The sequence below is a fragment of the Rousettus aegyptiacus genome, unplaced genomic scaffold, assembly GCF_014176215.1.
Source record: "Rousettus aegyptiacus isolate mRouAeg1 unplaced genomic scaffold, mRouAeg1.p scaffold_m13_p_5, whole genome shotgun sequence".
Classification (NCBI taxonomy): Eukaryota; Metazoa; Chordata; class Mammalia; order Chiroptera; family Pteropodidae; genus Rousettus; species Rousettus aegyptiacus.
Window position 1 is genome coordinate 97,241,727 of NW_023416308.1, and position 25,817 is coordinate 97,267,543.

Consider the following 25,817-nt stretch of genomic DNA (forward strand, 5'->3'; position numbering starts at 1 on the left):
AAGATAAATGACAGCATGATGGAAACAAAAGAGTACACTGAGTGCCTTATCGATCTACCTGCCAGCCCGAGAACAGGGGGTAATAAAATTTTATTGAAAATTAGAAAAAAAAAAGTCACTTATTCTAAGTCTTCTGAAAGGGAGTACTGATGTTTCATATGAATAATGTCCCCCTCCTTTCCCAGGGCTGAATCACTGTCCTCCCACCAGCCAACCCTCCGAACAGCACGAATTTAAAAATCTTGCAATTTTATTTGCATATAAAGGCCGCTAGATATAGAATATCACAATAAATTTAAAGAAACAACTGCTTTCCTAAATTTCATTAACAAGATAACATAAAATAGAATAAAGCTCAACAGCATTTACAATGGGAAAACAGAAATGACTATTAGCGACAATATTTTGTGCTAGCGAAGATTGCATCGACACACAGTGCAAAATGGGAGGGGGGAGGGAAGTAAGAAGACAATTCAGGGCATTTAAATATAAAGGACAACTAAGCCTTATTTTAGTTAGCTTCCATTGCATCCATTTAAGTCTATACACGCCTGTAACTGTACCTAGATTTATCTCAAGCTCTTTAAGACCTTGAGTTCTGAGAAAATGTGGCAGCTCCTTTGGACGTCCAATGTCCTGCTGTACAGCAGTTGAACTGTCCTTGGCAATATTAAACTCCTAACTTAGCCATAATACACAAAAAATATTTATATATATAAACCCATTTTGAAAAGGAGTCTGCACACTCATTTTTTTGCTGCATGAAATACTTGCTCTTGACAGATTCCATTTCCATATTTTTAAAGCTAAAATAATTTAAAAGGAACAAACAAACAATGAGAGCTTGTATAACCACAATATGGATCTCACTAGCTAAGCCATCCTTTAAACGAAGGTTGTTTTCTTCCCTTGACAGAACTTTCTTTATAGTGAGAGTGTGAAGGGAAGTCTTTTTCCACGCCTACTTTTATCGAAAAGATTACCATAAATCCGGGCCACATCTGCGGAAAGAAGCATTATTAAGACAACAACAACACAACATCAAAAAATAAAATAGTTCAAACAAAACTCTTAAACAATTGTGCAAATCTGGGTGGTTTTTAAAACACTGCCTACCTGTTTCTTTCTTTCTTTTTCTTTCAGCTTAAAGCATATTAAAATAAGACTTTTTATCACCTTTTATAAAGAAAGCTTGGCTGTCCTTTGGCGAACACTGACAATTTACAATGGCGTGGCCTTTGAGAAAACAGAAGTCATTTTACAAATTCACAATGCACCTCTGATTTCAAATAGATTCCCCATTAAAAAAAAAAAATAAAGAAGCACAACCTCTAGCATCTTTTGTGTTTCAGCAATTTACAAAAAGAACTCACAGGATTTGGAAATAAATGAGTAAGAGAGCGTAAGTTTATAATTAGAAAAATGGCAGTTTGTAGACCTTCCCTCACATTCCAATTGGGCATTTAGAGCTTCAGGAACCCTGTGGGTTTGGAAGGTCAAATATAATTGGAGGATTGGTCGGTTGAAAGCTGACTGTACACGTTGAGGCATTGATGTACGTTGTGTAACCGTCGGTCATAATGCCGTAACCTGTGGGGAGAGAGTGTCATGCTTACTTGTAATATATACAAATAATAGTGGCTCAAAGCAGCACCATCAGACAAGGAAAACAAAATAAAACAAAGCCTTGTTGGTGGGTAGTGAGATGAAGTTCAGTGGAGACTCCTCAGTTATAACAGCTTTCAGAAGCTGCCTCCCGATTTTCTTTCTTTAAAGGGAGAATTCTCTGCTTCAAAGACAAGGGACTTGTTTTTCCTTATTTAAACACTAGATTTGTCAGGAAAAGGCTGTCATGTCTTTTCTAGTGAGACTATAAAAATTTTTCTCCCTCTTTTTAAAATATGATTTTCATTTCAAAGCCCCTGTGTTAACTATTGAATTCTAGGGCACAGAATGAGTAACATAAGAAACTCTTTGGGGATGCACACAGCCAAACCCCCAGTAGGTTTTGGGATGGGTGAAGAAGGAAAGAGTATTGCACTGGGAGTTGGGAGGAGTAGATGCTCACTCAGCTTCCTTAACTATGAAATAATCTCTAAACTGCCTTAGTGAAAATTAACAAGTGATCTTATCTTACTTGAATTGTGTGCTTTTGATGCAGAATTCCATTTCCTTCAGAGTCAAGTAATCAAACGTCCAAGTGATTTGGAGAAACATCACCATAGGACACTGCTTCCTAAGCTTACCTGGACACTGGATCAAGCAAAAATACTTCCCATATGCAGTATAACTCTCTTGTGACCTATTGGAAGAAAGCTAAGAAAGTTTCTCTGGGTCTTTGATATGTATGAACCTTTTATAATTTTTAATACATTGAAATTTTCAGCATGTTTGTAAATTTGCACATTTCTCTGGATACCTTATAGTTTCCTTATAGCCTCGGCAATTGAGTTTGTAATTCTAGGTTGGTGTCAGGCTCATATGGCATAGAAAAAATATGCCTGTGAAAAAAACAAAATTACCAGGACTTATAGAAATAACTGATTAGGTTTTTTTTTTCCCTTTCCATTTGCTAAAATAAGTAAGCCTGTGGAGAGCTTAATGAGGGTCAATGGAAAAATCTCTTAAGAAAAGAAAAGAGGCATTTAAAATGTGCACTGTTTAGTTCTGGGGTCATAAAGTCTTGTTATCTCTCTCCATCAGGAGGTTGGTATTTGCCCTCTCTCTGCCCTCTTCAGCTGTCTTAAGCGAATACAATCGAGACAAGTTTATTTGAATATGATCTCCTCCCTTTTAAGCAAGTTTATTATTTTGAGACTTCAGTGGAATTCCCCAATTGTCTGGCTAGTTTAAAGCTAATTAATGATTAAAAAAAAAAAAAAAGGATGAAATGTAAACCCATAGGCATGCTGCAGGAATTCAAACCTTATAACTGCCCCTTAAACTGTGGTTTAGACATGAGTTCCTCCGGTCCCCAAATCCTGTATCATGCCTTAGAAAGAGGTGCCCACCTTTTCAGGAATCCAACTCAAGGTCGGGGCAGGATGACATCCACTCTCGGGGAGCTTCGCCCCTGCTTTCCACCCATCCACTCAGCTGGTCCTGCACCTGGAGCAAGCTGACTTTCTCTGGCCTGAGTAGAATGATTTTCAATATGCTCTTTATTACTCACCTAACTAGGAAACCACTGGACTTGTGGGCTTTGAAAAGCAAACCTTGTGTTTTTTTTTTCCCCTTCATCAGGTACAACTGCAGATTCATAAATAACTTCGGAGAACAGCTGTTAGCAGAAGATGGAGAGAGTATGGTGGCTGCCTATGTAAACGCACCCACTGCATACAAATGTCTGGAACAGGGAGAGTCTTGCAAGGCCAGAAAATTGAAGAGGGCTCTGGGTCCATCTAGAGGCCCAGTTACCCCTGCTCTGCAAATGGGAGGACAGACAAAACCTAGTGCCCTGAAGGTTCCTGGGAAACTTTCAGGTTCTATGAACTTGACCCCAGCTTACTCTGAAAGGTGGAAAACGGCAACTGGACCAGTCACCATTCAGGGAGATTTAATTATTCTGTTTAACCGCAGCCGGAGCTAATAGTACTGATGATTTCTGAGAAGTCCAAAATGGTTTTCTGAGGTTAGTAAGAAAGGCGGGTCCTGCCGCTTCTGGTATATGTCTTTCACTGCATATCCAAAGTTATTTTTTCGAGAATGTCTTGTCTTCCTGAGTCTTTGTGTACATGCCCAACGAAACACAATATTTACAAGTAGGAGAAGGCCAGAGAAGTTAGTTAGTCTAATATCCAGGCCATTTCTTCTCTCTTGAAGAGAAAATTTGTTCTTTATTACTTCAGGGCTGTTCTGCAGCAATGGTTATCAAACATTCCTCATCAGGGCCCTGAGATTGCAGAAGTTGCCTGCGGGGAAGTGCTAGGTTTTCAGTAAGGTGGGCCAGACCTGGTTCCGACTCCCTAGTCTGCTTAAAAGAGAGCCGCTCCATGTAAAATATGTATCAGCTTTAATGCAGGTGCTTCTCCCAACATTTTAACTGATGAAACTAGTCCACTGGTAAAAAAGGGTTTGAAAACCATGGATTCGGTTATTGCCATTATAGCTAAGGTCCCCACTGTGGAATGAGATCATGGATAATGATGACACAATATGTCACGAGCCCTTTTCTTCTGGTCTTACCTTCATGAATTCCACCAAACACATGGAGCTTGGGCCGGACTCGTCTCTGAACTGTGTTTAAAAGCTCCACGCAGCCCACTCTTTGAAGCTCCTTTGGAACCCAGTCTCGAAAACCTAAGGGCAAAATGCAATCAATACTCTTAATTTTCTTTCTTCAGGTAAGGTTTCATTTAGACTTTCAGGAAGCCATAACTCACAGAAGGTTTATTACATTATCTGTAATCCTAGCTTCTCCATTAAACCTTACAATGGCTTTTAAAGAACTTTTCACTCGTCACTTTGTCTTCTTTAGGATCCTGAAAAAATTTTTTTTGGTTTCCATTTTTTTTTCTTCCTGTTAATTAACATTTTTTTTTTTTTTTCTGTAAGGGATTTGATTTATTCAGCTACAGGTTTCAAATCTTCTTCATGGGCCCAGTGACATTTATTCCCGGCAGTCCCATAATATCTCTTTCTCTCTCAATTCAGTTACTTTCTTTTTTTTTTTTTTTAAATCTTTCTTATAATAAAAGATAGATGATAAAAATACATAAACCTTCAGAGAAGGTTTAGGAGGGGCTGTCTGTAAACTGGCCACAAGATACCTTGCTTGCTTTGGCTATATCAACTCTTAACCTTCAGTGGTTCTTGCTGACCAAAGCTTGGGGACACCAAGTTCCCCCTTCCGTCTCCTCTCCAGCGACAAGCAATGGTGGTGACCTCATGGTGGCATGCAGCAAGCTGGGGCTAATTGACTACCTTTATGTAAAAGCCACTTAGTTCTACACTTAATGCAGAAAATCCATAAAAACTGACATCAATTATAGCAAAAGTCAGCTCTCTGAATGATTATGGTCTGAAATGAAATCCATACACCTCAGCAGGATGAGGTGCAAAGAAGGCAGGTGGGACGAAAGGCTAAATCATAACCAGTGGGAATCCATTCCATAGCTCCATTAGGTGAGCTCTACTATTTAGAAATGATCAGGCAGCAAAGGGCAGACAAGTTTATTCCACTTTGGCGAAACCGTAGAAATGAAGATTTAGCATCTTTGTAAAGACACATTACCTAGAGTGTGGGACGTGGCCAGATGAAAGTAGGAGCCCTAAAAAATCCAACCAGGGTTTTTAAAATTTTGTTAATTAGAGGGGGAAAAAACCCTTAATTCACAGTGAGTGGCATATTCCCTCATGGATGTGCTTTTCTTGAAGGGGTAAAATATCCATATACAATCAGCTGAGAAAGCATCTTGCCCATACCATAATGGTGAAGTCCCATGGTGTGATGGCTTCCCTTCCCAGCTGGAGAAAATTCAAGGCTGATCTCCACCCCCATCCCAACTTCCTAATCCAGCATTTTCATAAGAATCCTAATAACTGTATTGATTCGGGTTCAGTTTTACCTTACGAAAACTTTGCCCGGCCTTTTATTTTGGAACTCGTTGATGTCGATCTCACTCTGCTCTATGCACAGCCACTCTCTGGACTACTCTGTCTTTACTACAAAGAGAGGGATGATAGCCTCCCTAGTAACAGTTCCTGAGATGTCTGAATTCTCTGGAGGCTAGAATTTTGACTTACTATCACCGCCACTTGCTTTTATACCCAAATTAATGACATGACGAAGTCTGTATATAACCGATCTGTCCAAAGTTGTATGCCAAATAATACTTCAGGCATGTAAATGTTTCTAAGCAGTGGACGCCCAAATCTCTGACAGTAAACATGACTGCACCCGACCAGGCTGCTGAGGAAAAGCATCGAGTTGGCTGGGATGCCATCTCTGGAGACTCTCACTGGGTAACTCTGCTGATCAGAATATTTAGCTAGCAATTTAAGGACCAGTCTCTAATGATTACAAACTAGGGAAATTAATTATGACTTGACAGAAATTGTTGATAAGTATAACCTTTTAAAACATGAGATAGGGTGGTGTGGGGTAGGGAAAAAAGCATGGGGGTGGTGATTCTGGAGTGTTGGAAAAGTCAGGAAGTGCTGGTCTTTTGCGAATGTATGCAATCTCCTGCAACAGAATGGGCTCCCCTTCTCTTTCTTCCTCTTAGCATTAAAATGTGTCACCATGGCGCATGTGTGTTAGATTTTTTATTTTTCAGGTTGACAGAGGAGGAAAGTGACATGGATAACTATCCCAAACCATAGGAAAAAAATTATGAGAATCATTTATTTTCGTATTAAGTACTTTCCCCCTTTCCAAATCAAGAGGCTCAAGAAAAATTTTCTGTACTTTAAAAAAATTTGTTAATAGGGTAGATTTAATTTTTTTGTTTGTTTGTTTGTTTGTTTTACTACAAAGTAAAAAAGAGAGAGAAAGAAAACTCTCCTACTAAAAGTGAAACATCTGAATTTCCTGAGCACACTTTAGTTTGACAAGGGATAATACATGTGGAGTAGATGGGGGATCAAGGTGGTAGTCATGTTTAGAAAATGTTCTGTGGCTAAGCCAAATCACTAACAAGCTCATGAATAATTAGAAGAAAATTATATAAGTCAAATAATGATCTTTTGACCCATGATCTGGGTAACTAAAAGTAGCTTTGAAGCATACTGGCAATCAAAAATTGGATGCAGGCTCAATGTATCTATAGGATAAGTATCTTTAAGTAACATTCAATATAAGTCCTTATTTAACATCTTGGAGGGGGGGGCGGGGAAGGATGCTTTTCTCACATAATCAGTACAAATATTAAACTTTAAAGATCTCCCAGGTTCCACTACTATATGGTAAAGGAAAATGAGCTCCTTTGAACAAGTTTCCATCATTTCACTGCCATGCAAAAGCCCCGTGATCGGGAGGTCTGTGTCTTCCATTCTCTACCTCAACCCTTACTCCAAAGTGATCCAGCTCTTAAAATAAATTATCAAGCCCAAAAGACTGTGGTGTTCCATACTCATTTGATTTTCCCTGACTTGACTAAATGAAAAAATTTAATTTTAAGAACACCTGTAAGCCCAGCAGAACTGCTGAGTTTAATTATCATACTGGGTTTCTTTAAAGACAATGACATTTTTCTGTTTGTATTTTTTTTTAAAATAAAAATGATTAAGTTCCTGAAGCATTTATTTATTATGCTTGGGGGAAAAGGCATCTTGTATGACAAAAGGACAACCTTCGCTTCACTTACCTAGAGGAGGTCCATGTGTCATGAGAATGTCGACGCCGTCAGGGATGAGGTTCCATTTGTCCAGCAGAGACTGACCTCTGGGTAGGTTAAAGCCCCATCCATTAAACCACGGGGTCCTTTAGGGGAGATAATGCACATGGTATCAGGCCAGTGGAGCCTCGTTTCTGCTCTGCAATATTTCTCTCGCGCACATTCCCCCACGGTTTGCATTGCTCTCTTTTCTCTTTTTGATGGTTGGCCCTGGCAGCAGGATGCTTTTTTGTTGACTGCTTCAAAACCAATCCATCTGAAAGCAAGTGTGGAGCCTGTGAATTGTTCAACTAGAAAGGGGCACAGAAGCCTTTGCAGTGAAGACTTTCCCAGCAGACTTCTATCAAAATCTTAACAATGCTTTGTCTTCCCCCAAATCTCAGTGCTTCCTAAGATGCCCAGCCCGGATCCAAAGCATTTCCCACCCTTCCTGCAGTGCCTCAGAGCTCAGAAATTCCACCAGTACTCCTCCTTCCTCCCCATCACCGTGAAACTATACTTGACCACAAAGATTCTTACTGAAGTCTTTGGAGAAAAGGACAGGTGTTCTGCGGGCAGAACCTTCTGTACAGGGAGAGTACCCTGGACAGAGAAGGCGGAAACAAATACAGGGGATCTGACAAGTGAGAAGGGACACAGTGAACAAAAAAGCCGATAGGGAAGATTTCTGGGGACACCCTCAGTCACTCTGGAATCCAGTCTCCTGATAGTAAATGTAAACATTCCGCCTTCTCAGGAACTTCTCCACGAACGAGGTTCTGAGAGCAATGCTATGGGGTTTTTGTCCATTCAAGAAGCATTTCTAATCGGAGCTGAAAATGTCTCTGCTATTTATAACAAAAAGAGAATGATCGATTTTTCTCTACAAATACTACAGGCTAACTCATATCAGAACAAAGAAGTTCCCAATGCCATCCTATTCCCAAACATCTAGCTATAACCACTGTTTTTTGAAACTGATGCTTTTGTTCTGTAGGAAAATTCTAACTTGCTATGGCATACATGTAAACGACAAGTTGGTCAATGTTCTGTTTTAGCCCAACTTTCTGCTTCATTTTAAGCCGCCCCTTCCATGCCTGCTGAGAGAGATAACCCTGTGTACGAGCTCACCTGGTTAGTCACAGCTAATCGAACAGGGTACATTCTTTTATAAAGGCAATACATAGGCCAGACTAATCAGATTCTCTCAAGACTCTGAGCTCCGAGACATTGACCCAGCATTCACTGGATGGTAGACATGTAAAGTAAAGGCCAGAGGTAAAAGGACGATGGCTGAAAGTCACATGAAAATCCACGTCAAAAGTGAGAACCTCAGTTCCCTGAGGTGTGAGGGAAAAAGTTTCAAATCTAAGAGACTATGTAGCCCCAGCTAGAAAAAGAGAAACCAAGTAAGTACCTGACTTGGTTCTTAACCACTTTCCAAGTCCCTAAGCAACCCTCAGGAAGTTTATTTGTGATAATGATAGTAAAATAATAATAATAATAATAATAATTAAAGCTATAATTTATTGATGTTTATGTCAAAGTACTATTCTAAGCACTTTATTTGTATTAACACACTTAACCTCACAACACGCTCATTAGGTGGGTGCTATTATTAACCCCATTTTTCAGATGAGGAAACTGAGGCACAGAGAAGTCAAGTAAATGCAACCAATAAACTGGATACAGACCTACACGGTCTGGTTCTAAAACTCATGCAATTCTTCTTACATACCACCTGAATTAACTTACGACTTGCATGCCCTGGGTGAGTCCCCTCCTGTACTCTTTTTTAAGTTGGAGAGTCTCATTGCTTAAAGCCAAATGAGCTCTGAACTGAAATACTATGACATTTGCATGGTCCTGAAATCCAGCGATAAGATAGCACAAAGGACAGCAATAAGATGGAGAGGACACCAGTGGTTTTTGCTTACTCAGCTCTTTCTATCCTTTTATTTTGGTAAATGGCAACTGAATTTCCTTTGGGGAACCCTTCCCTCCCCAACTCAGCGCATGTGCTCTGGTAAGACTCATCTTTGCTCTAGAATGAAGTATGTGTTGCCTCTCCCTGGACAGCGGCGACTGGTCTGAGGATGTACATATAACCCAATTAGGCCAATAAGAGTCATCTTCAGGATTTTGCTGGTGCGATCTAAAAAATAAAACCATGGTTTCCTTTCTGGGATCTCGAGGCATGAGAACTACGGAAGCCTGAAATTGCTTGGGAGCCACCTTAGCCACCATGCAGACAGCTTTAATTTGAAAGTCAAACTACCACAAAGAAAGCCAAGCCAAGAGACAGAGTGCCTCAGGGACCCTATAGGACATGAGGATCTAGCTGTGCCTGAGGCCAGTCGTATTTTCTTTCTAAATACATACACCAGGAAAATCTTTTTCTTTTTATTAGCTTGAGTTAGGTCCTGCTTCTTGCAACTAAAAGAGTCCTAATGTATACAATTATTGCATTTAAGGTAGAAATGACCACCTCCCCCCCCCCCCCAAGATGTTTATAAATCTTGGAACCTATAAATCTATTACTTTACATGGCAAAGGAGAATTAAGGTTGACATGAAGTCAGGAGCTAATCAGCTAGGGAGACGACCCTGGGTTACGGAGGCGAGCCCAATGGAACCACAAGGTTCCCGGAAAGTGGAGGAGTAACACAAAGTAAGGACTCAACCTCCTATTGCTGGCTTTGAAGGTGAAGGAAGAAGACAAGCCAAAGAATGTGGGGAGCCTCCAGAAGCTGTAAAAGATAAGGAAAGAAAAGGAATTCTCCCACAGAGGCACCAGAAAGGAATGCTGCCCTGCTGGACTTTAACCTAGTGAGACCCATGTCAGACAATAAGGTCATAAATATGTGTTGTTTTAAGCCACTGAGTTTGTGGTGATTTGTTACAACAGCAATAGAAAACTAATACAGTACCCAGACTGCCTGATCTCGCTATAAAATGCAGGGACTGTGAGTGGCACTGGCCTCACTTGAGATATGATACAGCCCTTCCACAGCCATACTGTCTTACATCAGCTAGCAATGTTTTTGGTCTTCTTATCCCAGGCTGCCAGGGAGGTACCAGGCATGACAGGCATGAGGATAATGTCAGGTAGACCCTTTCTGAGCTCAATCTAGTCAGTCTCACTCACTCTTGTCTTCTAGGCCTCCCTGCCTTCAGAATCTCAAACATTTTCATTAGAGTCTAAAACAGAGCTTTTCCAGTTTGAGATGCCCATCCTCCTCCTTCAGTTCACAATGGCCCTTTTCTAAGATTTATCTTAAAAGTAAAAAAAAAAAAAAAAAAGCAAGTTCAGAGCCCAATGAAAACTCAGTGAGCATTTTGGCATGAGAGAGAGAAAAATAAGCAAAAACATCTGTTTTCCTAGATTTTGAAAACAAGCTTCTAGGCCTATGATTCCTGACCGAATGGCAAATAAAGAAGTGTTGGAAAGAGTCCCAAGCACACCCAAGTAGTAGGCACAATGAGGGGCTCTCATTTCGCTGCCAGGGTCTGTCTGGTGCAGTCAGCCTCTGAACCTCAAGGACACCCCAGGGACTTCCAGAGTCAATGAAACAGGACTTATGTTTTTTCAATCTTTTCAGTTTTCCCTTGAAGAATTTTCTTTTAGAAACCCACGGCCCTATTCCCCCAGGAAATGCTTAGTTCTATAAGTGCTCTATGAAAGATTAAGACAGGCCCATGGTCTATAGATACCCCAAATTTCATTTGGTTAATGTTAAGCTTGTGACAAAATCCAGAAGCTTCCAAATTAAGGGTAAACTTTAAAAACGCCTGGCTTTTATTTTGACTCAAACCTGTATGTGTCTGAGGGCGACAGAGAGGTTAAGTTATAGGGAAAGGAACATTTATCGAGCCCTTGATATGCTTTACATAGGCGTTTTGCTATTCAATTAAATTTCTCACAGCAATTCTTGAGCTAGGTATTAGCAGCTCTATTTCTAGATTTAAAAAAAGCTGAAGATCAGTGGTATAGTAACTTGCCGATGTTCCCAGGACTGGTAAGCCCGAATCTGAACCCAGGTCTGCTTGCTCCAAAGCTTTTGTTTTTTCTTTGCTCACTGCTGAACTAAACCTTTCTAGCCCAATTTCAGTTTTGGCTTTCACATACATAAGGTCAAAACGGGGCTGCTCCATTCAGTCTCCTGGGCTGTGTACTGCACAGCTCCAGAGGGTTCCATGGCATTGTGTGACCGAGGTGGCCCTTAGTAAAAATGAACTTAACAATATTGTTATGGATTTTCTTGGATGTTTTCTGTGCCTCTACATCCTCTGGATAAGGCCTTTTCCACCAGACAGTGACCAGGCAATGGGAAAAACAGCCCAGTGATAGGTTCCAGAAGTATCCCAGCCTGACATAACAAGTGAGGTATACAGAAGTTGAGAGACCCGTGTGCTAATTCTCATTCTGGCATCAATTCACTAACTCACATGGACCTTAAATAAAAGAAGAACCTTCAATGGGCCAGTTTCCTCATCTGAGAAATGAATGAGTGGGTGGATTTGATTACTGGATTTCAGAATTGTTCTTTAGGTTGCAGAAACCCCAAACCCAAAGTAGGTGCATGCAGGGGTGCTCTTGCCAGGGCACTAGGAAGAAGGGGCTCTGGACCTACTTGCTCACTCAGCCCCCTTTTCCTCTGAGAAGGGGGCACAGCTGGCAAAACCTGGCACTTGATCTTACTGTGACGTAGAAATCCTAACATTCTAGAATTCCGCGCAGACTATCACTGTTCTGAATAAATGCTGTGAATTGCTTTTAATGAATTATCAAAACTGCCAGTGAGGTACAGAGAAAAAACTGCATGGAGCAGAGACAGCATGTGTCAGCATCAATGAAAAATGCTTTACGTAGTAGTTGAGTTTCAACCTGAAACTTGAAACTCCAGCAGCGAGCCCATCAGGGGGTCCCTGGAAAATATGTGCACAGTCAACCTCCAGAACCCCACAATTGGTTTTGTTCTGTAGCAATGGGGAGCCAAGGGGAAAAGGAGGAGAGAGGAATCCAAGGGAACAATGTCTGTTGCCTCAGCCAAGGACTTCATAATTAGCTGTGACTAACAAATACCACATGGGAACTAACTTGTAAAAAAATGTCCCACAAAGCACCCTATTGCCTGTGGGCCAGTTGGAGCCCATAACCCGTCCCCTCATAGAGAGGGATTAGAAAACCCTGAGAGGAAGGGGAGCATTTCAGCTGCCTGAAGCCACTGGACACGAGACTCAGATAGATGAACTCTCGGGGTCCTTTCAAGGTGCCCTTCCCCTTGCTCTCGGAATTAGAGGCACTTGGCCTCTCCGGGCCACGAGTCCAGGAGCAGGCGCTAAGGGAGTTAACAGAGGCAGAACTTGTTTCAAATAATGTCAATACAAAACAGGTTTGCTATATGGAAACAGGTTGAGATGAAATCACAGCAAAGGTTATCCGTGTTTGCAGTACACAGTGCTGTGGTATGGGCAGAAGGGAGCTGCCGGACCATAAATCCGAGGCTGGGACAGGTGAATGGCTGTTTACTCCCCTACCGACTTCTAGGGGTGGGGGTGGGAGGGAGAATGGGCACGCCCCAGGAAAGCATGATTTGGAAACAAGAAGTTGGTGCTTGTTCACTTCAGATGGCCTGCTCAGGTCACAGCCCTGTTGTTGGTCGGTGACAACAAATCCATGGACAGATGGGTCTGGGCAGGCTTTATCACGAAGACTTGGGATTCCACCTAATATAGTCTCTTAGGTGCTTCCTGCAGAGAGTAGGGCTTGGAATCTCCTGGTGGTGGTGGGGGGGGGGGGGCGCGGGGGGGGGGGTGGGTTGAGATTCTGCCTGGAAGCTGTGAAAGGGAAAATGTAGGGGCTCACCTAACACCCAGACATAGGGGCTGGTGTGTTGCCCATGCCACTTAGAGCTATGAGAACCTGGAGTTTCTGCAAAAGTTAGCCATTCTTGTTTTGGATTCTTGTTTTATAAGCAGTGGGTATGAGCATGGATCATGAAATTAAACAGAGCCACATTCAAGTCCCAGGTCTGCTACTTACTAGCTTCTCTGAGCCTCAGTCTTCTCATCTTTCAAACAGAAACAGAGTATCTGCCTACGTGGACTAAGTGAGATAATTTATGTAAAACTTTTGGCAGAGTACTGCCATGAAGCCTTAACACGCAGCTTTTAATTTATATATGATATATGTTAACAATACCTGTGTATGTATACACGCACACACATACACACAAAGAGTTGCTCACATTATTTTTTCTCTCTAGGATTTCCCAAGCTCCGGCTCATCAAATCATAGACCTTCCAGCTCCAGACTTTTGAAAAAAGTCTCCAATGAACAGGCAAGCATTACTAGATGGCTAGATAGAGCCTGATTTCCTCTGGCTGATTACTTATTAAAAGACACTTCCTCAGTTCACTTTTGAGTGGAAGTTTTTCAAAAAGGCTCACTCGCTCGCTGACTCACTCAGTCTTGCATAGACAATCCCGTGGAATGTGAGAGCACAGGGCAAAACAGTTAGTCAAGGCTGCTTAGCCGGCTAGTACAGGTGGTTAGAGTTTGACAGGATTTTAAATTGGGGAAGTTTAAAGAAGGTTACTTTGGGTCCTTGGAATATTTATAATAGGGGGCTCAGAGAGGTTCACTGGAGGAACTGACAAGCTACTTATTAATGACATCACTGCTGCCTGGCGCCTCCATTAAGCAGAACTCAGAATCTGGGAGCTGGTTTTTCACATACACTGTCTTTCCTAAATGGTGGCGCTTCAGGATTGCAACTTTCTCCAGGCCTGGCACTCCTAGCTGCCATCGGCCCATCTCTGACTGCACATCACACCAGGTCCAAGAGAAGCTAATTTAACCACCACTGGTTAAAATCACACCGCACTTCACAGCGCCTTTCACATGCCATGAAGCTGTCACGATAATTCCTGCTCTCTAGCTCACCTGACAGCTCAGCCCTCCCTTGACTGCAAAGCTTCCCATCGTCGGTTAGAAAGAGCGGTTTCCCTGGCACCAGATGTGTCATCCTGAATATCCAGATGAAAGGCAGACACCTGCCCCGCTCCCCTCCTCGCCTCCTTTTCTCTTCGTAGCTCTGGAGTTTGTTTAAGAAGCCAGCCATCTCTCCCCGAGTCCCTCCACTTGGCAGCCTGGAACGTACTCTTCCACGCAATTAGAAAGATGTCTAGCCCAGGGAGGAACTTCACACCTTGTGCAGCAAAATGACACACACACCAACTGACACCACTAGGAGAGGGAGGGACAACTTCGCTTCAGGCCAAGATTTACACCCCAGCTGCCTGGGAAGCCTGCCTAGCCCAAACCACAGGAGGCTCAGCTGCCACCGAAGGGCAGTGCCGGCTTCTCTCGCACCAGCTGTCCAGTCCCGTCTCCTCACTATGACTTTGTAACTTGTTCTTTCCTTATGAGGGCCTTGGGATGAAAAGAGATACTGTTTTGATAAAGGGCAGGCCTGGGTGAATAATGTGGTCTCTTTGCCATAGATGGGACAGGAACAAATCACACCTGAGGTAGTCACCTGAGGCCCATGAGCTATGAACAGGGGCTTCGTAAAACAAGGCAGCACAAGCTACAGTCTTTATAAACATGCCAATGGTGTCCCCCTTTGGTAACCAATAAGGAACAAGTGTCAGAATTAAGCCTCGGTTATTCCTTTTCCTTTCCCCCGCTGGAAAAAGGAGATGGTGTAAGCAGAGTTTGCTTTAGGAACCAAGGAAAAAAATCACTATGACCTGTTTTTGAACTTGGTGTGCCCTGAATTATTAAAAATAACAGTGTCTAGCAGGCTCTCCCAAGCATACCTGCTTTTAATCTTATAAACAAGTTCATAGCAGGAAGAGGAAGATTTTCAATCCATTTCCTTCCCATAGGGATGTGAGGGAAGCTATGCCCATCCATCATGCAAAGAGCCTGACGGAGCAGAGAAAAGACCATGGCCGGCCGTCTGTCTGGGTGGGCAGGTGAAGCGATTAGGGACATGCCTCGGTGCTTCCAGAAGTGGCTTTTTGTTTTGTGGCTGAAGAAGTCAGAGGAGCAAACCAGGGTGCTCTGACTCAAGGATGGGCCCTGAGCTGAACAGCCTCCAATGGGACCTGCACGAATATCTAACCCCTGGCAGACAGAATTCCTCAAAGAGGGACATTGCAGGACTCATCACCCAGGTTTCACAGAAAAAGGGAGGCTCAACAGATGGAGAGAAGCAGAAAGAGAAAAGCAGCATTTGCCTTTGCCCGCCCGCCCACCCCACTTTTGGCAATCGTTTTTTATTACTGGAAAATACATATAACATAAAAATTTAACATTCTAACCATTTTAAGTGTATAATTCAGTGGTATTCAATGTTGTGCAACCATCACCATTATCCATTTCCAGAACTTTGCCACCATCCCAAATAGAAGCTCTGTACCCATTAAACAATAGTCCTCCATCACCCTCTCCCCATAGGCCCTGGAAACCACCATTCTACTTTCTGTCTCTATCAACATGACTATGTTAGTTACCTCATATAAGTAGAATCGCAATATTTATTCTTTTCTGTCTGGCTTATTTTGCTTAGCGTAATGTGTTCAAAGTTCATCCATGTTGTAATATGTGTCAGAAATTTCTTCCTTCTTATGAATGAATAACAGTCTGCTGCATGGGTATGCAGCATTCATTCTTTTATCTAAGGTTTCTATGGCACTAAGCTTGGCCATAGAGAGACATGGATAAGTCTGCGTCCCTTTCTTTTTCTTTTTCATTTTTTTAAAATTTCTTTTTTAATTTTTATTTTTCAGGCAAGGCAACCTTTGGTTGACCTCACAGATTGTAAGGACCTTGTCAGCTTACAAACCCTTATTTTTTTATTTTTTATTTTTTATGCCCACAGCACCTGGTCCTCCTAGGTGGTCTCTCATCCAAGTACTAACCAGGCCCGACCCTGCTTAGTTTCTGAGATCAGACGGGATCGGGCTTGCTCAGGGGGGTATGGCCGTAGACTTGCGTCCCTTTCTTCATGAAGCACTAGTTACTGGGTTGAAAGCCCAGTGAGGATGAGCTCAATATGGTATTTCTGGAGCATTTACTCATGTAGCAGACAACCTGGATGCCTATATGAGCCAGGTTCCGGTAAGACAGGTGCTGAGAATACGAAAGTGAACTCAGTTTCCAGGATAAACCCACAGCTCACTGTTTCACAGGTAGAGTTGCTCTGAACAGAAGTCTTTAACTCTGGCTTTCCCTTCTAAGTAACCCAATTTCAGAGGAACTTGGGGAACGTCAAAATGATCTGAGAATTAATCCAGCAATTCCAAATATGGATCACCCCCCAGGCCAGGAGGTGATGAATGGCATATTTGACAGGACTTTTTTGGGGGAGGGAGGTCTCCTCTCATTTCCTCCTGCTCACCCCTTAATAAGGCTCTTCAGCTAAAACCAGGACCACAAAACACAAATCCATATCCTACTGGAGACTAAGCCTGCAAGGGCAGCATGTGTCACATGCCTGGCTGCTTCCAAAGCACAGGACAAACAGGACAGCGGCGGAGGTGGGAGGGCTGCCAGGTACCTGGGCAGAACTGGGCAGAGAGCACCTGCACCTCCCTCACTCCTTTTCCTACCCCACCCCACAGATATGTCACAAAAACTTAGCAGGTAGAGAGTGTTTTTCTAACTTAGATTTCTCAAAAGAGTAAGAACAAGAGAAAAGATGGGTTCAGGCTTAGCTATGTTTTATCTTGTTACCCAGTGAATTCTTAAAAATTGGTGTTACTGAACAGGGCTAAACTGATGAAATCTCTGTCCCCAAATGGAGGATAATACACCATTTTATTATTTTTAGTTTAGAATGTGTCTGTGTGAGTGTGTCATATATTTACATTGCTAATGCTGGTTTCTTTTTATACTATTTCATATTCTAGGGCACTGGGCAAACAGATATAGCTGGGGAGCATTGTGCTGTTAGAAAGTCTGCCACCTAAAAAATAGATTCAAAGAGAATAAACAATAAGTGGACAATAAAATACCATGCAGCCATTCATTAAACATGCCAGGGAAGACCGGAAGCTCAAAGACTTCAGTCTGGTTCTCCACTGTGTCCCCAGCACCTGGCACAGAGCAGACGCTTAAGTATCTGTCAACTGAAATTGTGTTAAGAATGAATGTTGGTGAAGAGTGCGTAACTTCAAGAGAAAATGTCTATTCCTTGATGGTCAATGGAAAAGCAAAGTATTAATTTGAATTTCAGTATGAATTCAAGTATGTAAAAAATGCTTAGAAAAAAGAAACAGACCAAGATGCTGAATTAATGGTTATCTCGGGGTGGGAGGAGGATTAGGGTGAATTTTTCCCCCTTCTTTCTATTTGTCTATTATTTTCTACTTTTTCTATACTGACTTTGTATCATTTAGGAAGAAAAAAATATTTGGTATAAAAATCTCCATACAGCCAAATGTGAGTGTGGAGGGAGAGATTTGAAGAATTCATTATCTATTTAGACTCTACTCTTTGACTGTAAAGCAGTTTCTTCCAGGGGGTGAAGAAACTGTTGAATTTGGGGGACTTTCACTCAGGTAGCTGATTTACAGCTTGCTTTTTTTCTCTCTCCTCCCCACTGCCATTCGTGGGAACAGAATGTCATCTTCAGCATCAGAGGTCTTGTATTCATTCAAGTAATTTGATACACATTGACTGAGTATCTGCTGTGGGTCAGGCACCGCTTTCTTGGTGGTGGTTCATTTTTTGTTTTACTGAGGAATTTTAGTTTAAATGTAGCTAACATTACATAACTGCATAGTATTTATTACAAATCATTCCCACATTTATTAGTTCACAATAACCCTGAGTGATGGGCAAGGTATTAATTTTAGAGAAAACAGTATACAGAAATCAGAACTTTAATAACTCGTCCAAGGTCACTTACAGCTGAGGTGGCATGAACATACTTTGTAGTCTGATGATTACACACATAAGGTTAGAAATTAGATAAGATTGGGTTCAAATTCTGACTACTTTTTGCTTAGCAATGTGACCTTGGGCGAGCTCTTCTGTCTGATCTTGGATTTCCCATCTGTAAAATGGAGATAATCCACCAACACTGATTTATGGATAAGATTAAATGTGATACTATACATAATGAATTTAGCAGAGTGCCTTATACTAAGAATTAAATATCAGCTCTTGTAGTGATCATCTTTATGAATGTTAATATAATTACAAAAATAATATCACCAACCCTTGGTTTTTATTTCCTAATTTATCTTCTTTGTATGACCACGAAACATACCTTCTCTCTGATTTAGAATGTAGATACCAAAGAATCTAGTGGATCTATCTCAAAGCAACAAGCGATGACATTCAGATACATTGCCCAAAATAGGTGGACCAGTTTTGGGCAATGGGACAGCACATCTTGGAATTAGAAGGCATGGGTTCCAGTACTGGCTCTTCCAATTTATTTGCTACATAACCTTGAGGAAGTAACCTCTCTGATCTCTTGCTTCCTTAACTGTGTAATGGGGATAGAAATTCCTGTGAAGTTTGCAAGGTTATCTAACAGATGCCCATATAAACGAGTTGCAACTAAGAGGAAAGTGCCTTCTGATGAAGTATCTTCTTAATTCCCATATCACTGGCTATCCATGTTGCCTGTTTATACTGTTTGAAAAGCTCAGAGGGACTAGAATAAGTGACAAGTAGGTCAGATGTAAGTTAAAGTGTTGGCCCCATTTATCTACCATTTTGGCTCTAAACAACTAGTTTCAGTCCAGACCGATTTAGTAAAGTGAGAAAATTATGACTGCAAACGGGCAGTACACACCATCAGAGGAATGAGTGAAAAGCTTAAGCTGCCCCTTCAATTCAGACGTTAAAGCGAGCAGACAGACCCTGGTGTCGCCCTCACCGTGTGCCAGCCAACCATATATTATTAATTGGGCTCAGCAAACATCACTGAGTACCTTCCACTGCAGGGCTCTGGCAAGGCCTCCAGGGAGATCTAAATACAATGAGAGACCATCCCAACCTGCCACCTGGTTGGGCTAACGAGATAGTCGCAGGAAAAACTGTTCTCCCCTCTCTCTGCCCATTAAAATTCTACTGAGCCCTCAAGGCTCAACTCATATTTTCCCCAAGTAGTTTTCCCCAATGCCATCAGCAATTTAACTGTCATTTGTGAAATTTATCATACTCTGGATTATTATTGGCCTCTGCGCATGTGTGAGTTTTAACTTATTTCCCACCTCATTCCAACAAGTATTAAGCAAAAGTTGTGTTATGAATATGTCTATCTTCCCTCAATGGATCGTGAGCCCTGTCCTATTCATATTGGGGTCTTCAAGATCTAATACAGTGCCTGATGTATAACAGATGTCAAGAAAATATTGATAATAATGAAAAAAGCAAGAGAGTTTACTAAATGCCCAAGGGAGTGATCCAGATAATATGCGGAGGTAAGGATGGGGCAAGAAAGATTATAGTTTGGGTTTTTAAACAACAAAAAACATTTAAATATACTGGATTATAATGTAGGCCTTTGCTGCCAAATATACTAGCCACTATGTGGCTACTGAGTACTCTAAATGTGGCTAGTGTGAATTGAGATGTACTATAAATGTGAAACACACACATTACCGTGAATACTGCATACAAAAACAATATAAAAAAATCTTAATTTTTACATTCATTCCACGTTTAAATAATAATATATTTGAGATAGTGAGTTAAATAAAATATATTATTAAAATAAATTTTACTTTCTCCCCCAGTTTTTATATGAGGCTACCAGAAAATTTAAAATTACATATGTGGTTCATGTTATATTTATATTGGACAATGCTATCACAGACTGCATAACTATTAGTACTATGATTCAGGAATCCCTGTTTAGGGATTATTTTAAATTATTTTATCCTACAAAATAATCCAAAAGCAAGGGAAAAATGCTATACACAAAGTTATTCATTACAATGTTATTTATAAGAGCAAAATATTAGAAACAAATATATGCTAAACTCTGCATAAAAATAAGAACAGTTTAAAAAATTACCATGATTATAATATCCAATGATAAGTATATTATGCAAACAAGCACTAATTATGAAGACAAGGTAGCAACACAGAAAATTCTTAAGATATAATATTGCTTGAAGAAGTTAGCCCACACCACACAGTGTCCAAATCTATATGTAATCTGCATGTAGGCATGTCCTTTCATTCACTCGTCATACATCTGCTGAGTGGCTACTACATACCAGGTTCTGTATTAAGAGAAGATCAGAAATGAGAGGGGATATGGAAACATCCAGAAAAAATGGACAATCATGTGTACAAATGGCAAAATATACCAGGTGAGATACCCATCTGAAAGAGGTCTCACTTAACTTTTCCTGGGATGAGCAATGACTAGGAAAAAATGTGAAGAAAAACAAGATAGCTACTTTCTCGGTCAGGGGTGGTTTCTCAGATTACCAAGCTTTCTTGGATTGTTATCATAAAAAGGCAGAGTAGTAATCAGCACCGGACTCCACAGCAAGCCTCCGGCACTGAGCAGATGTACACTGGTGACCCAAGGAGGAACTAAGTAGTCCTTGTAACAGTGAGACTCTGGAGTCAGACCTGTGTCTGAACCAGTGCTAACACCTCCTCTGCTGCACCTCTCTGAGTCTCAGTTTGCCCATCTGTAAAATGGAGACGATTCTAGTATCTACTTCATCTGTATACTGTTGAAAGTTAAACAAAATAATCCATGTAAAGTTCTTAGCAGGGTGTTTTGCACATAATAAGCTCTAAATAAATGTTGATTTTATTATTATTATTATTATTATTATTATTATTATAAAAGATTAGCAGAATTGCACAGGATGAAGGGTGGAAACTGCCTGCTCTTTCACTACATTCTAGCTGTACTGGGTCACTTATCTGCAGTTTCTAGAATCATTTATAGCCATTGAATTTATTCAGCCAAAGTTTCTTCATTTTTTTAATGCCTTAAAGAATGATGAAATTATAAATGTTTTATATAATGTGATAGTGAAGTAATTTAACCAGAGAATTATTTAGGTCTGCCGTCTCTCACTCGGCAGCATAACTCTTACAAAAGCCAGACTGTACTCTCATTTCAAATTTCACTCCCTCCCCGCCCCCACCATGTTATTCATTAAGTTCCGATCTACTCAGAATATTAAACACGATTTATCAATCTCCAGGTGATCTCCCCTTAGTTAAAACAAAACCGGGTCAATCGTTTTATTGTTTCTTAAAGAGATGCAGATGAATTCAAGATATCTTGAAAGAGAAACATTTCATTTTTCTGATAGTCCTGGTCTTCCTCCAATAAGAGACTAAACAAGTTTGCATGAAAACAGACTCTTTGTTTTATAAATAGAACATTGTTCAAGGTTTTCTAGAGGTGTCTGTTAAAAATAAAGAGGGTTACAGTTTACTTCTTTACAGCTTTCAAAATAAAACAAAAAAGCCTGAGCTTAACTAAATGTGTTATATTTTTACTTTGAAAGGTATCTTTCTTTATGTGAGCCAGGACTGATTTCTCGAGATGAAATTCCCCAGAAATTAGATTTCCTATGTTTATACAAAGTGTGCTTATGTAATGACACTACAGTGGTTTTTATTTTTTTACATTATAGTGTTTTACTTTTTTAAAATACATGCCTCAGAGTGAATACAACTGACTGTTACACTTCCATCCTATCAAGTCCTCATACAATTCCTCTTTGAATATTGCTTACTCTGAGGAGTATGATAACCATCTTGATGTATAAGATCTAAGTTATCTGCTCAAAAATTCAGAGCACTGAAGTTGAACTCAATCGATGGTCCCCAAGTTGTGCACTCTGTGTTTCCCAAACCGTTTCTAGGTTGCCTGGTTGGAACTTGTTAAGTGTCGCGTTGTAGAAACAACACCAGGTTCTAGACAAGTCCCCAGGAGCCGAGCTAATTCACGTGATGACTAACACACAATAACAGTAATGGTTAAGGGCTCGCGCACTGCCTAGAATGTGAACATGGAGAGAGGGCTGACTTACAGCTGAGTGCCGGGGACGCGTCTCTCCTGGCCCTGGTGAGATTGGTCCCCAACCTCCAGTTCGGTGGTGGCTCTGGGGCCAGAGGCAGAGGCTACGAATTGGGCAAAAGTGAACTGAGGTTTCCTGGTTTAACTTTGCAGGGCAGTATTTCCCATATTATGTCTAATGGATCTGATCTGAGATCGTTCTGAATCACAAAAGGATCTGGTTAAACAAGTTTGAGAAACGCGATTGCTTTCCCCCTCCACTTTGGGAGTATAAAGTGACCATTACCATGTAGAGACTCTGAGAAGCCCTATAGAAGAGAACTATGTTTAACATGATATGACTGAACATGTTCCAGACATGTTCTGGGTCCCTATGAATCCCGTCCCGCTTTTTTTCTGTATCTATTAACAAGAGCTAACATTTATAAAAGCTTATGATGCGGCGGCAGGTACCGTTCTAAGCACTTGGCATACATGAACTCATTCAACGCCCACAACATCCCTTCGTGGTAAAGGCTTGGATTAACCTTATTTATGGATGTGGAAACTGAGGCAAAGAGAGGTGAGAGATTTTCAGAGTCACACAGAGAGCCCTTTTGAATCACCATGCCAAAATAAACCCTGGAAACCAATCCCCTTGAAAGTCACTTTAGGAAACACATCCCACAGGTAGGTCCAGGCCTGCCCCAGATGGCCCCATCACACCTTTCTTTTCCTTCACTCTCATGTCTTCGCCCATGAGTCTCATTTCACTCAAATCAAGGTGCTGGCAGGGCTGGCTCCTTTCGGAAGCTCTAGGGGAGAATCTAGTTCTTTACCTTTTCTAGCTTCTAGATGCCACCCCACGTTTCTTGCCTCCCGGCCATATTACTCTGACCTCTGCTTCTGTGGTCACATCTTCTCTCATTTTGACCCTCTTGCCTGTCTCGTATAAGGATCCCTGTAATTATATTGGGCCCACCGAGATAATCCAGGATAATCTCCCCATCTCAAAGTCCTTAATATATCTGCAAAATCAGTTTTGCTATGTAAGGTCATTCAGAACTTTGGGGGATTATGATGTGGTCATCTTTGCGGGGCCATTATTCTGCCTACCACACTGGCATTGCACTGATGCTGAGCTGCAGAGGAAAACAGGACCCGGAATTGACAGGAGGTGGAAGGGAGGAGGTGAAGATTCCTCTGGGGCCCCCAGCTCCCACTGTAAGGGGGGAGGAAAGACACAGGATATGGGCTTCTTCCCTTCCTCACCTGCCACCTTTCCCATCACCAGTTCAGCTATGGTGGCCCCTGAACAGCAGAGGTGAGACGATAAATGAAGGCAGGACCGCACTTCTCAGACAGGTGTGTCTATCCTCGAGGGGCCTGGCTCTACGCTGGGAACACTCGAATCCTTAGATCATCCTGATTTATCATCTGGAGCAATAATTTTCCTTAATGATGCTGATATTTTTAAAAAGTGAAACGACTATTTTCATAGTATTACAAGTACAGGTATACTGCTGGTTGTGCTTAAAAACAACACTTTTTAAATCTTCCTGGTTGGCAAAGTATATGAGATAACACAATGCATTTCCAATGGTAATAGTGGTGTTTAAATAAATTAATACCTATGCTATGCTTAGATTCGTGCCTGGCATATAGGAAGCTCTCAATAAATGCTAACTATTCAATTTGATTTTTGTTATTCCACCACTAAAAGAATTATATAGTCACCTGTCAGGTGTTTTCAATACATTGGCTCCTTTTAACTTCACAACAACCCCATGAGATATGACTGTTATTTTCTCTGTTTTATAGACAATCAAATGAGGCGAGGTCCACAGTGTTTCAATCACTTGATTAGGCTACACGTCTGACTGGCAATGTTGAGATCCAAACTCAGTTTGCCTCAGAGCCCATAGTTTCAGCATTTCCATTTCTCCTTCAAATCTGCTACTCAGGTTCTTCTGGGGCCAGCAGAGCATATCAGTCAGGAATTAAATCAGAGTTAGCAGAGCTTCTGAGTGAGTTCTTAAGGGGCTCTTGTTTGTAGGCTTTCTGAGTTATTAATTCTACAGAGAAATTTCTGTTCTCTTCCTTGTTGCTGCTAGTATTTTAAAAGCGAGGGAACCAGAATTTGTGTCCCTCACTCTTCTCCACTGTCGCTATCTGATGACGCACGACCTCCTTCATGAAATGGCCACAGCTTCTAGCTACTCAATACCTTCTTCTCAAAGCCTTTAAATGAACAGTAGCAAAAGTGGTGTTGTCTAACTTTTCAACAATTGGAAAATTCTAGGAGTCAGAGTTTTGCTGGCTCTTCCCCAAACAGAAAACTTTGAACTAGTAGTGGCAGTGATATTCGATCATGGTGGCTCTACATTTGGAAGAATTCCTGATATACGCAAACTTCGTGCTGCTTCTGAGGATGCTGGCTAAGGATACCACAGGGAGAAAAGAGAAAAAAACCTATTTCCCAAAAGCTTGACGAAGGTGAAGAACAGGAAGCTTTGCGTGTCCATGAGCAGTGACACTCGACTGGCTGACAAAGGCTGACCACCCATCCATCATTCATCTCTCTCTCTCTAGACCGGGGTTTCTCTCAGTTTTGTGAGCTAGAAGTAAGCGGTGGCTTTGAACTTCCAGCTCTGCCTCTACAGACAACTGTCAAACTCTCCACGTTAATCCATGTGGGGTCAATCTGTAAGTGGCAGAGAGGGGATTTAGTCTCAGGTCAGAGTGTCTATAAACTTTGTTATTTTTTTCCCGTGACTAGATACTGGTGAAGGAGAATAGAAAAACTTGCTCAGCATTGTACAGTAGAAAGACTCTCTCATCAGAAACCAAGACACCTGGGTTTTAAATTTGCCTCTGGATTATAAACAGTCCTGTCAACCGAGGCAAGTTCCTAAACTCTTATGTAGCTGTTCCTTCACCTGCTCGTCAATGGGTAAAGTGCTAAAGTTCAGTATTTCCCCCCCCCCCGCCCCGTCAATGTAATCTACCAACCTGAGATAACAGAGCTTAGCGTATAATAAATTCCTTAATTTTTTTAGTGTCTGTCTCGCTCTCCAAACTGTAAACTCCATGAAGGGAGGCATTTTTGTCTTTGCTCTATTTCCAACAGAGTCTGTCTTTTATTACTAACTTGATAAATATTTATGGGATGCAACAACAAATTCTGGAGAGGGAGCAAGGTATAATGCAGAGGTTCTCAAACGTTAGAGAGCATCAGAATCACCTGAAAGGCCCACTGCAAAGTTCAACAGGTCCAGGGTGGGGCGTGAGAATGTGCATTTTATGAGAAAGTCTCAGGTGCTGCTGTTGATGTGGGTGAGCCCTGGGACCAGAGTTTGAGAAGCACTGGCTTCATGGTAAAGCGCCAGCTCCTGTAGCAGGCTTCCTTAGTTCAAATCCTGGCTATTAGCTTGATTTACCTCCGTGCATCAGCTTCTTCATCTGTAAAAATGCAGATAACAAAACCTACC

The 25,817-nt window shown here is 41.4% G+C and overlaps 1 protein-coding gene and 1 pseudogene across 5 annotated transcripts in view; both read right to left on the minus strand.

Annotated features, from left to right (window-relative positions):
* Positions 1–232: 232 nt before the first annotated feature.
* The window catches only part of MPPED2 (metallophosphoesterase domain containing 2), a 156,984-nt gene continuing 131,399 nt past the window's right edge, over positions 233–25,817 (minus strand). For 4 of the 5 annotated variants that reach the window (XM_036220648.1, XM_016154852.2, XM_016154854.2 and 1 more), the window contains exons 5-7: positions 7,308–7,423; positions 4,186–4,299; positions 233–1,590 (exon numbers count right to left, since the gene is read on the minus strand). In XM_036220648.1, coding sequence (XP_036076541.1) covers positions 1,472–1,590; positions 4,186–4,299; positions 7,308–7,423 — 349 coding nt within the window. In that variant the 3' untranslated portion in view covers positions 233–1,471. Of the gene's footprint in view, positions 1,591–2,246; positions 2,303–4,185; positions 4,300–7,307; positions 7,424–25,817 lie in introns of all 5 variants that reach the window. The other variant, XM_036220647.1, reaches the window with a different exon arrangement.
* On the minus strand, positions 16,201–16,319 carry LOC118603221 (annotated as a pseudogene).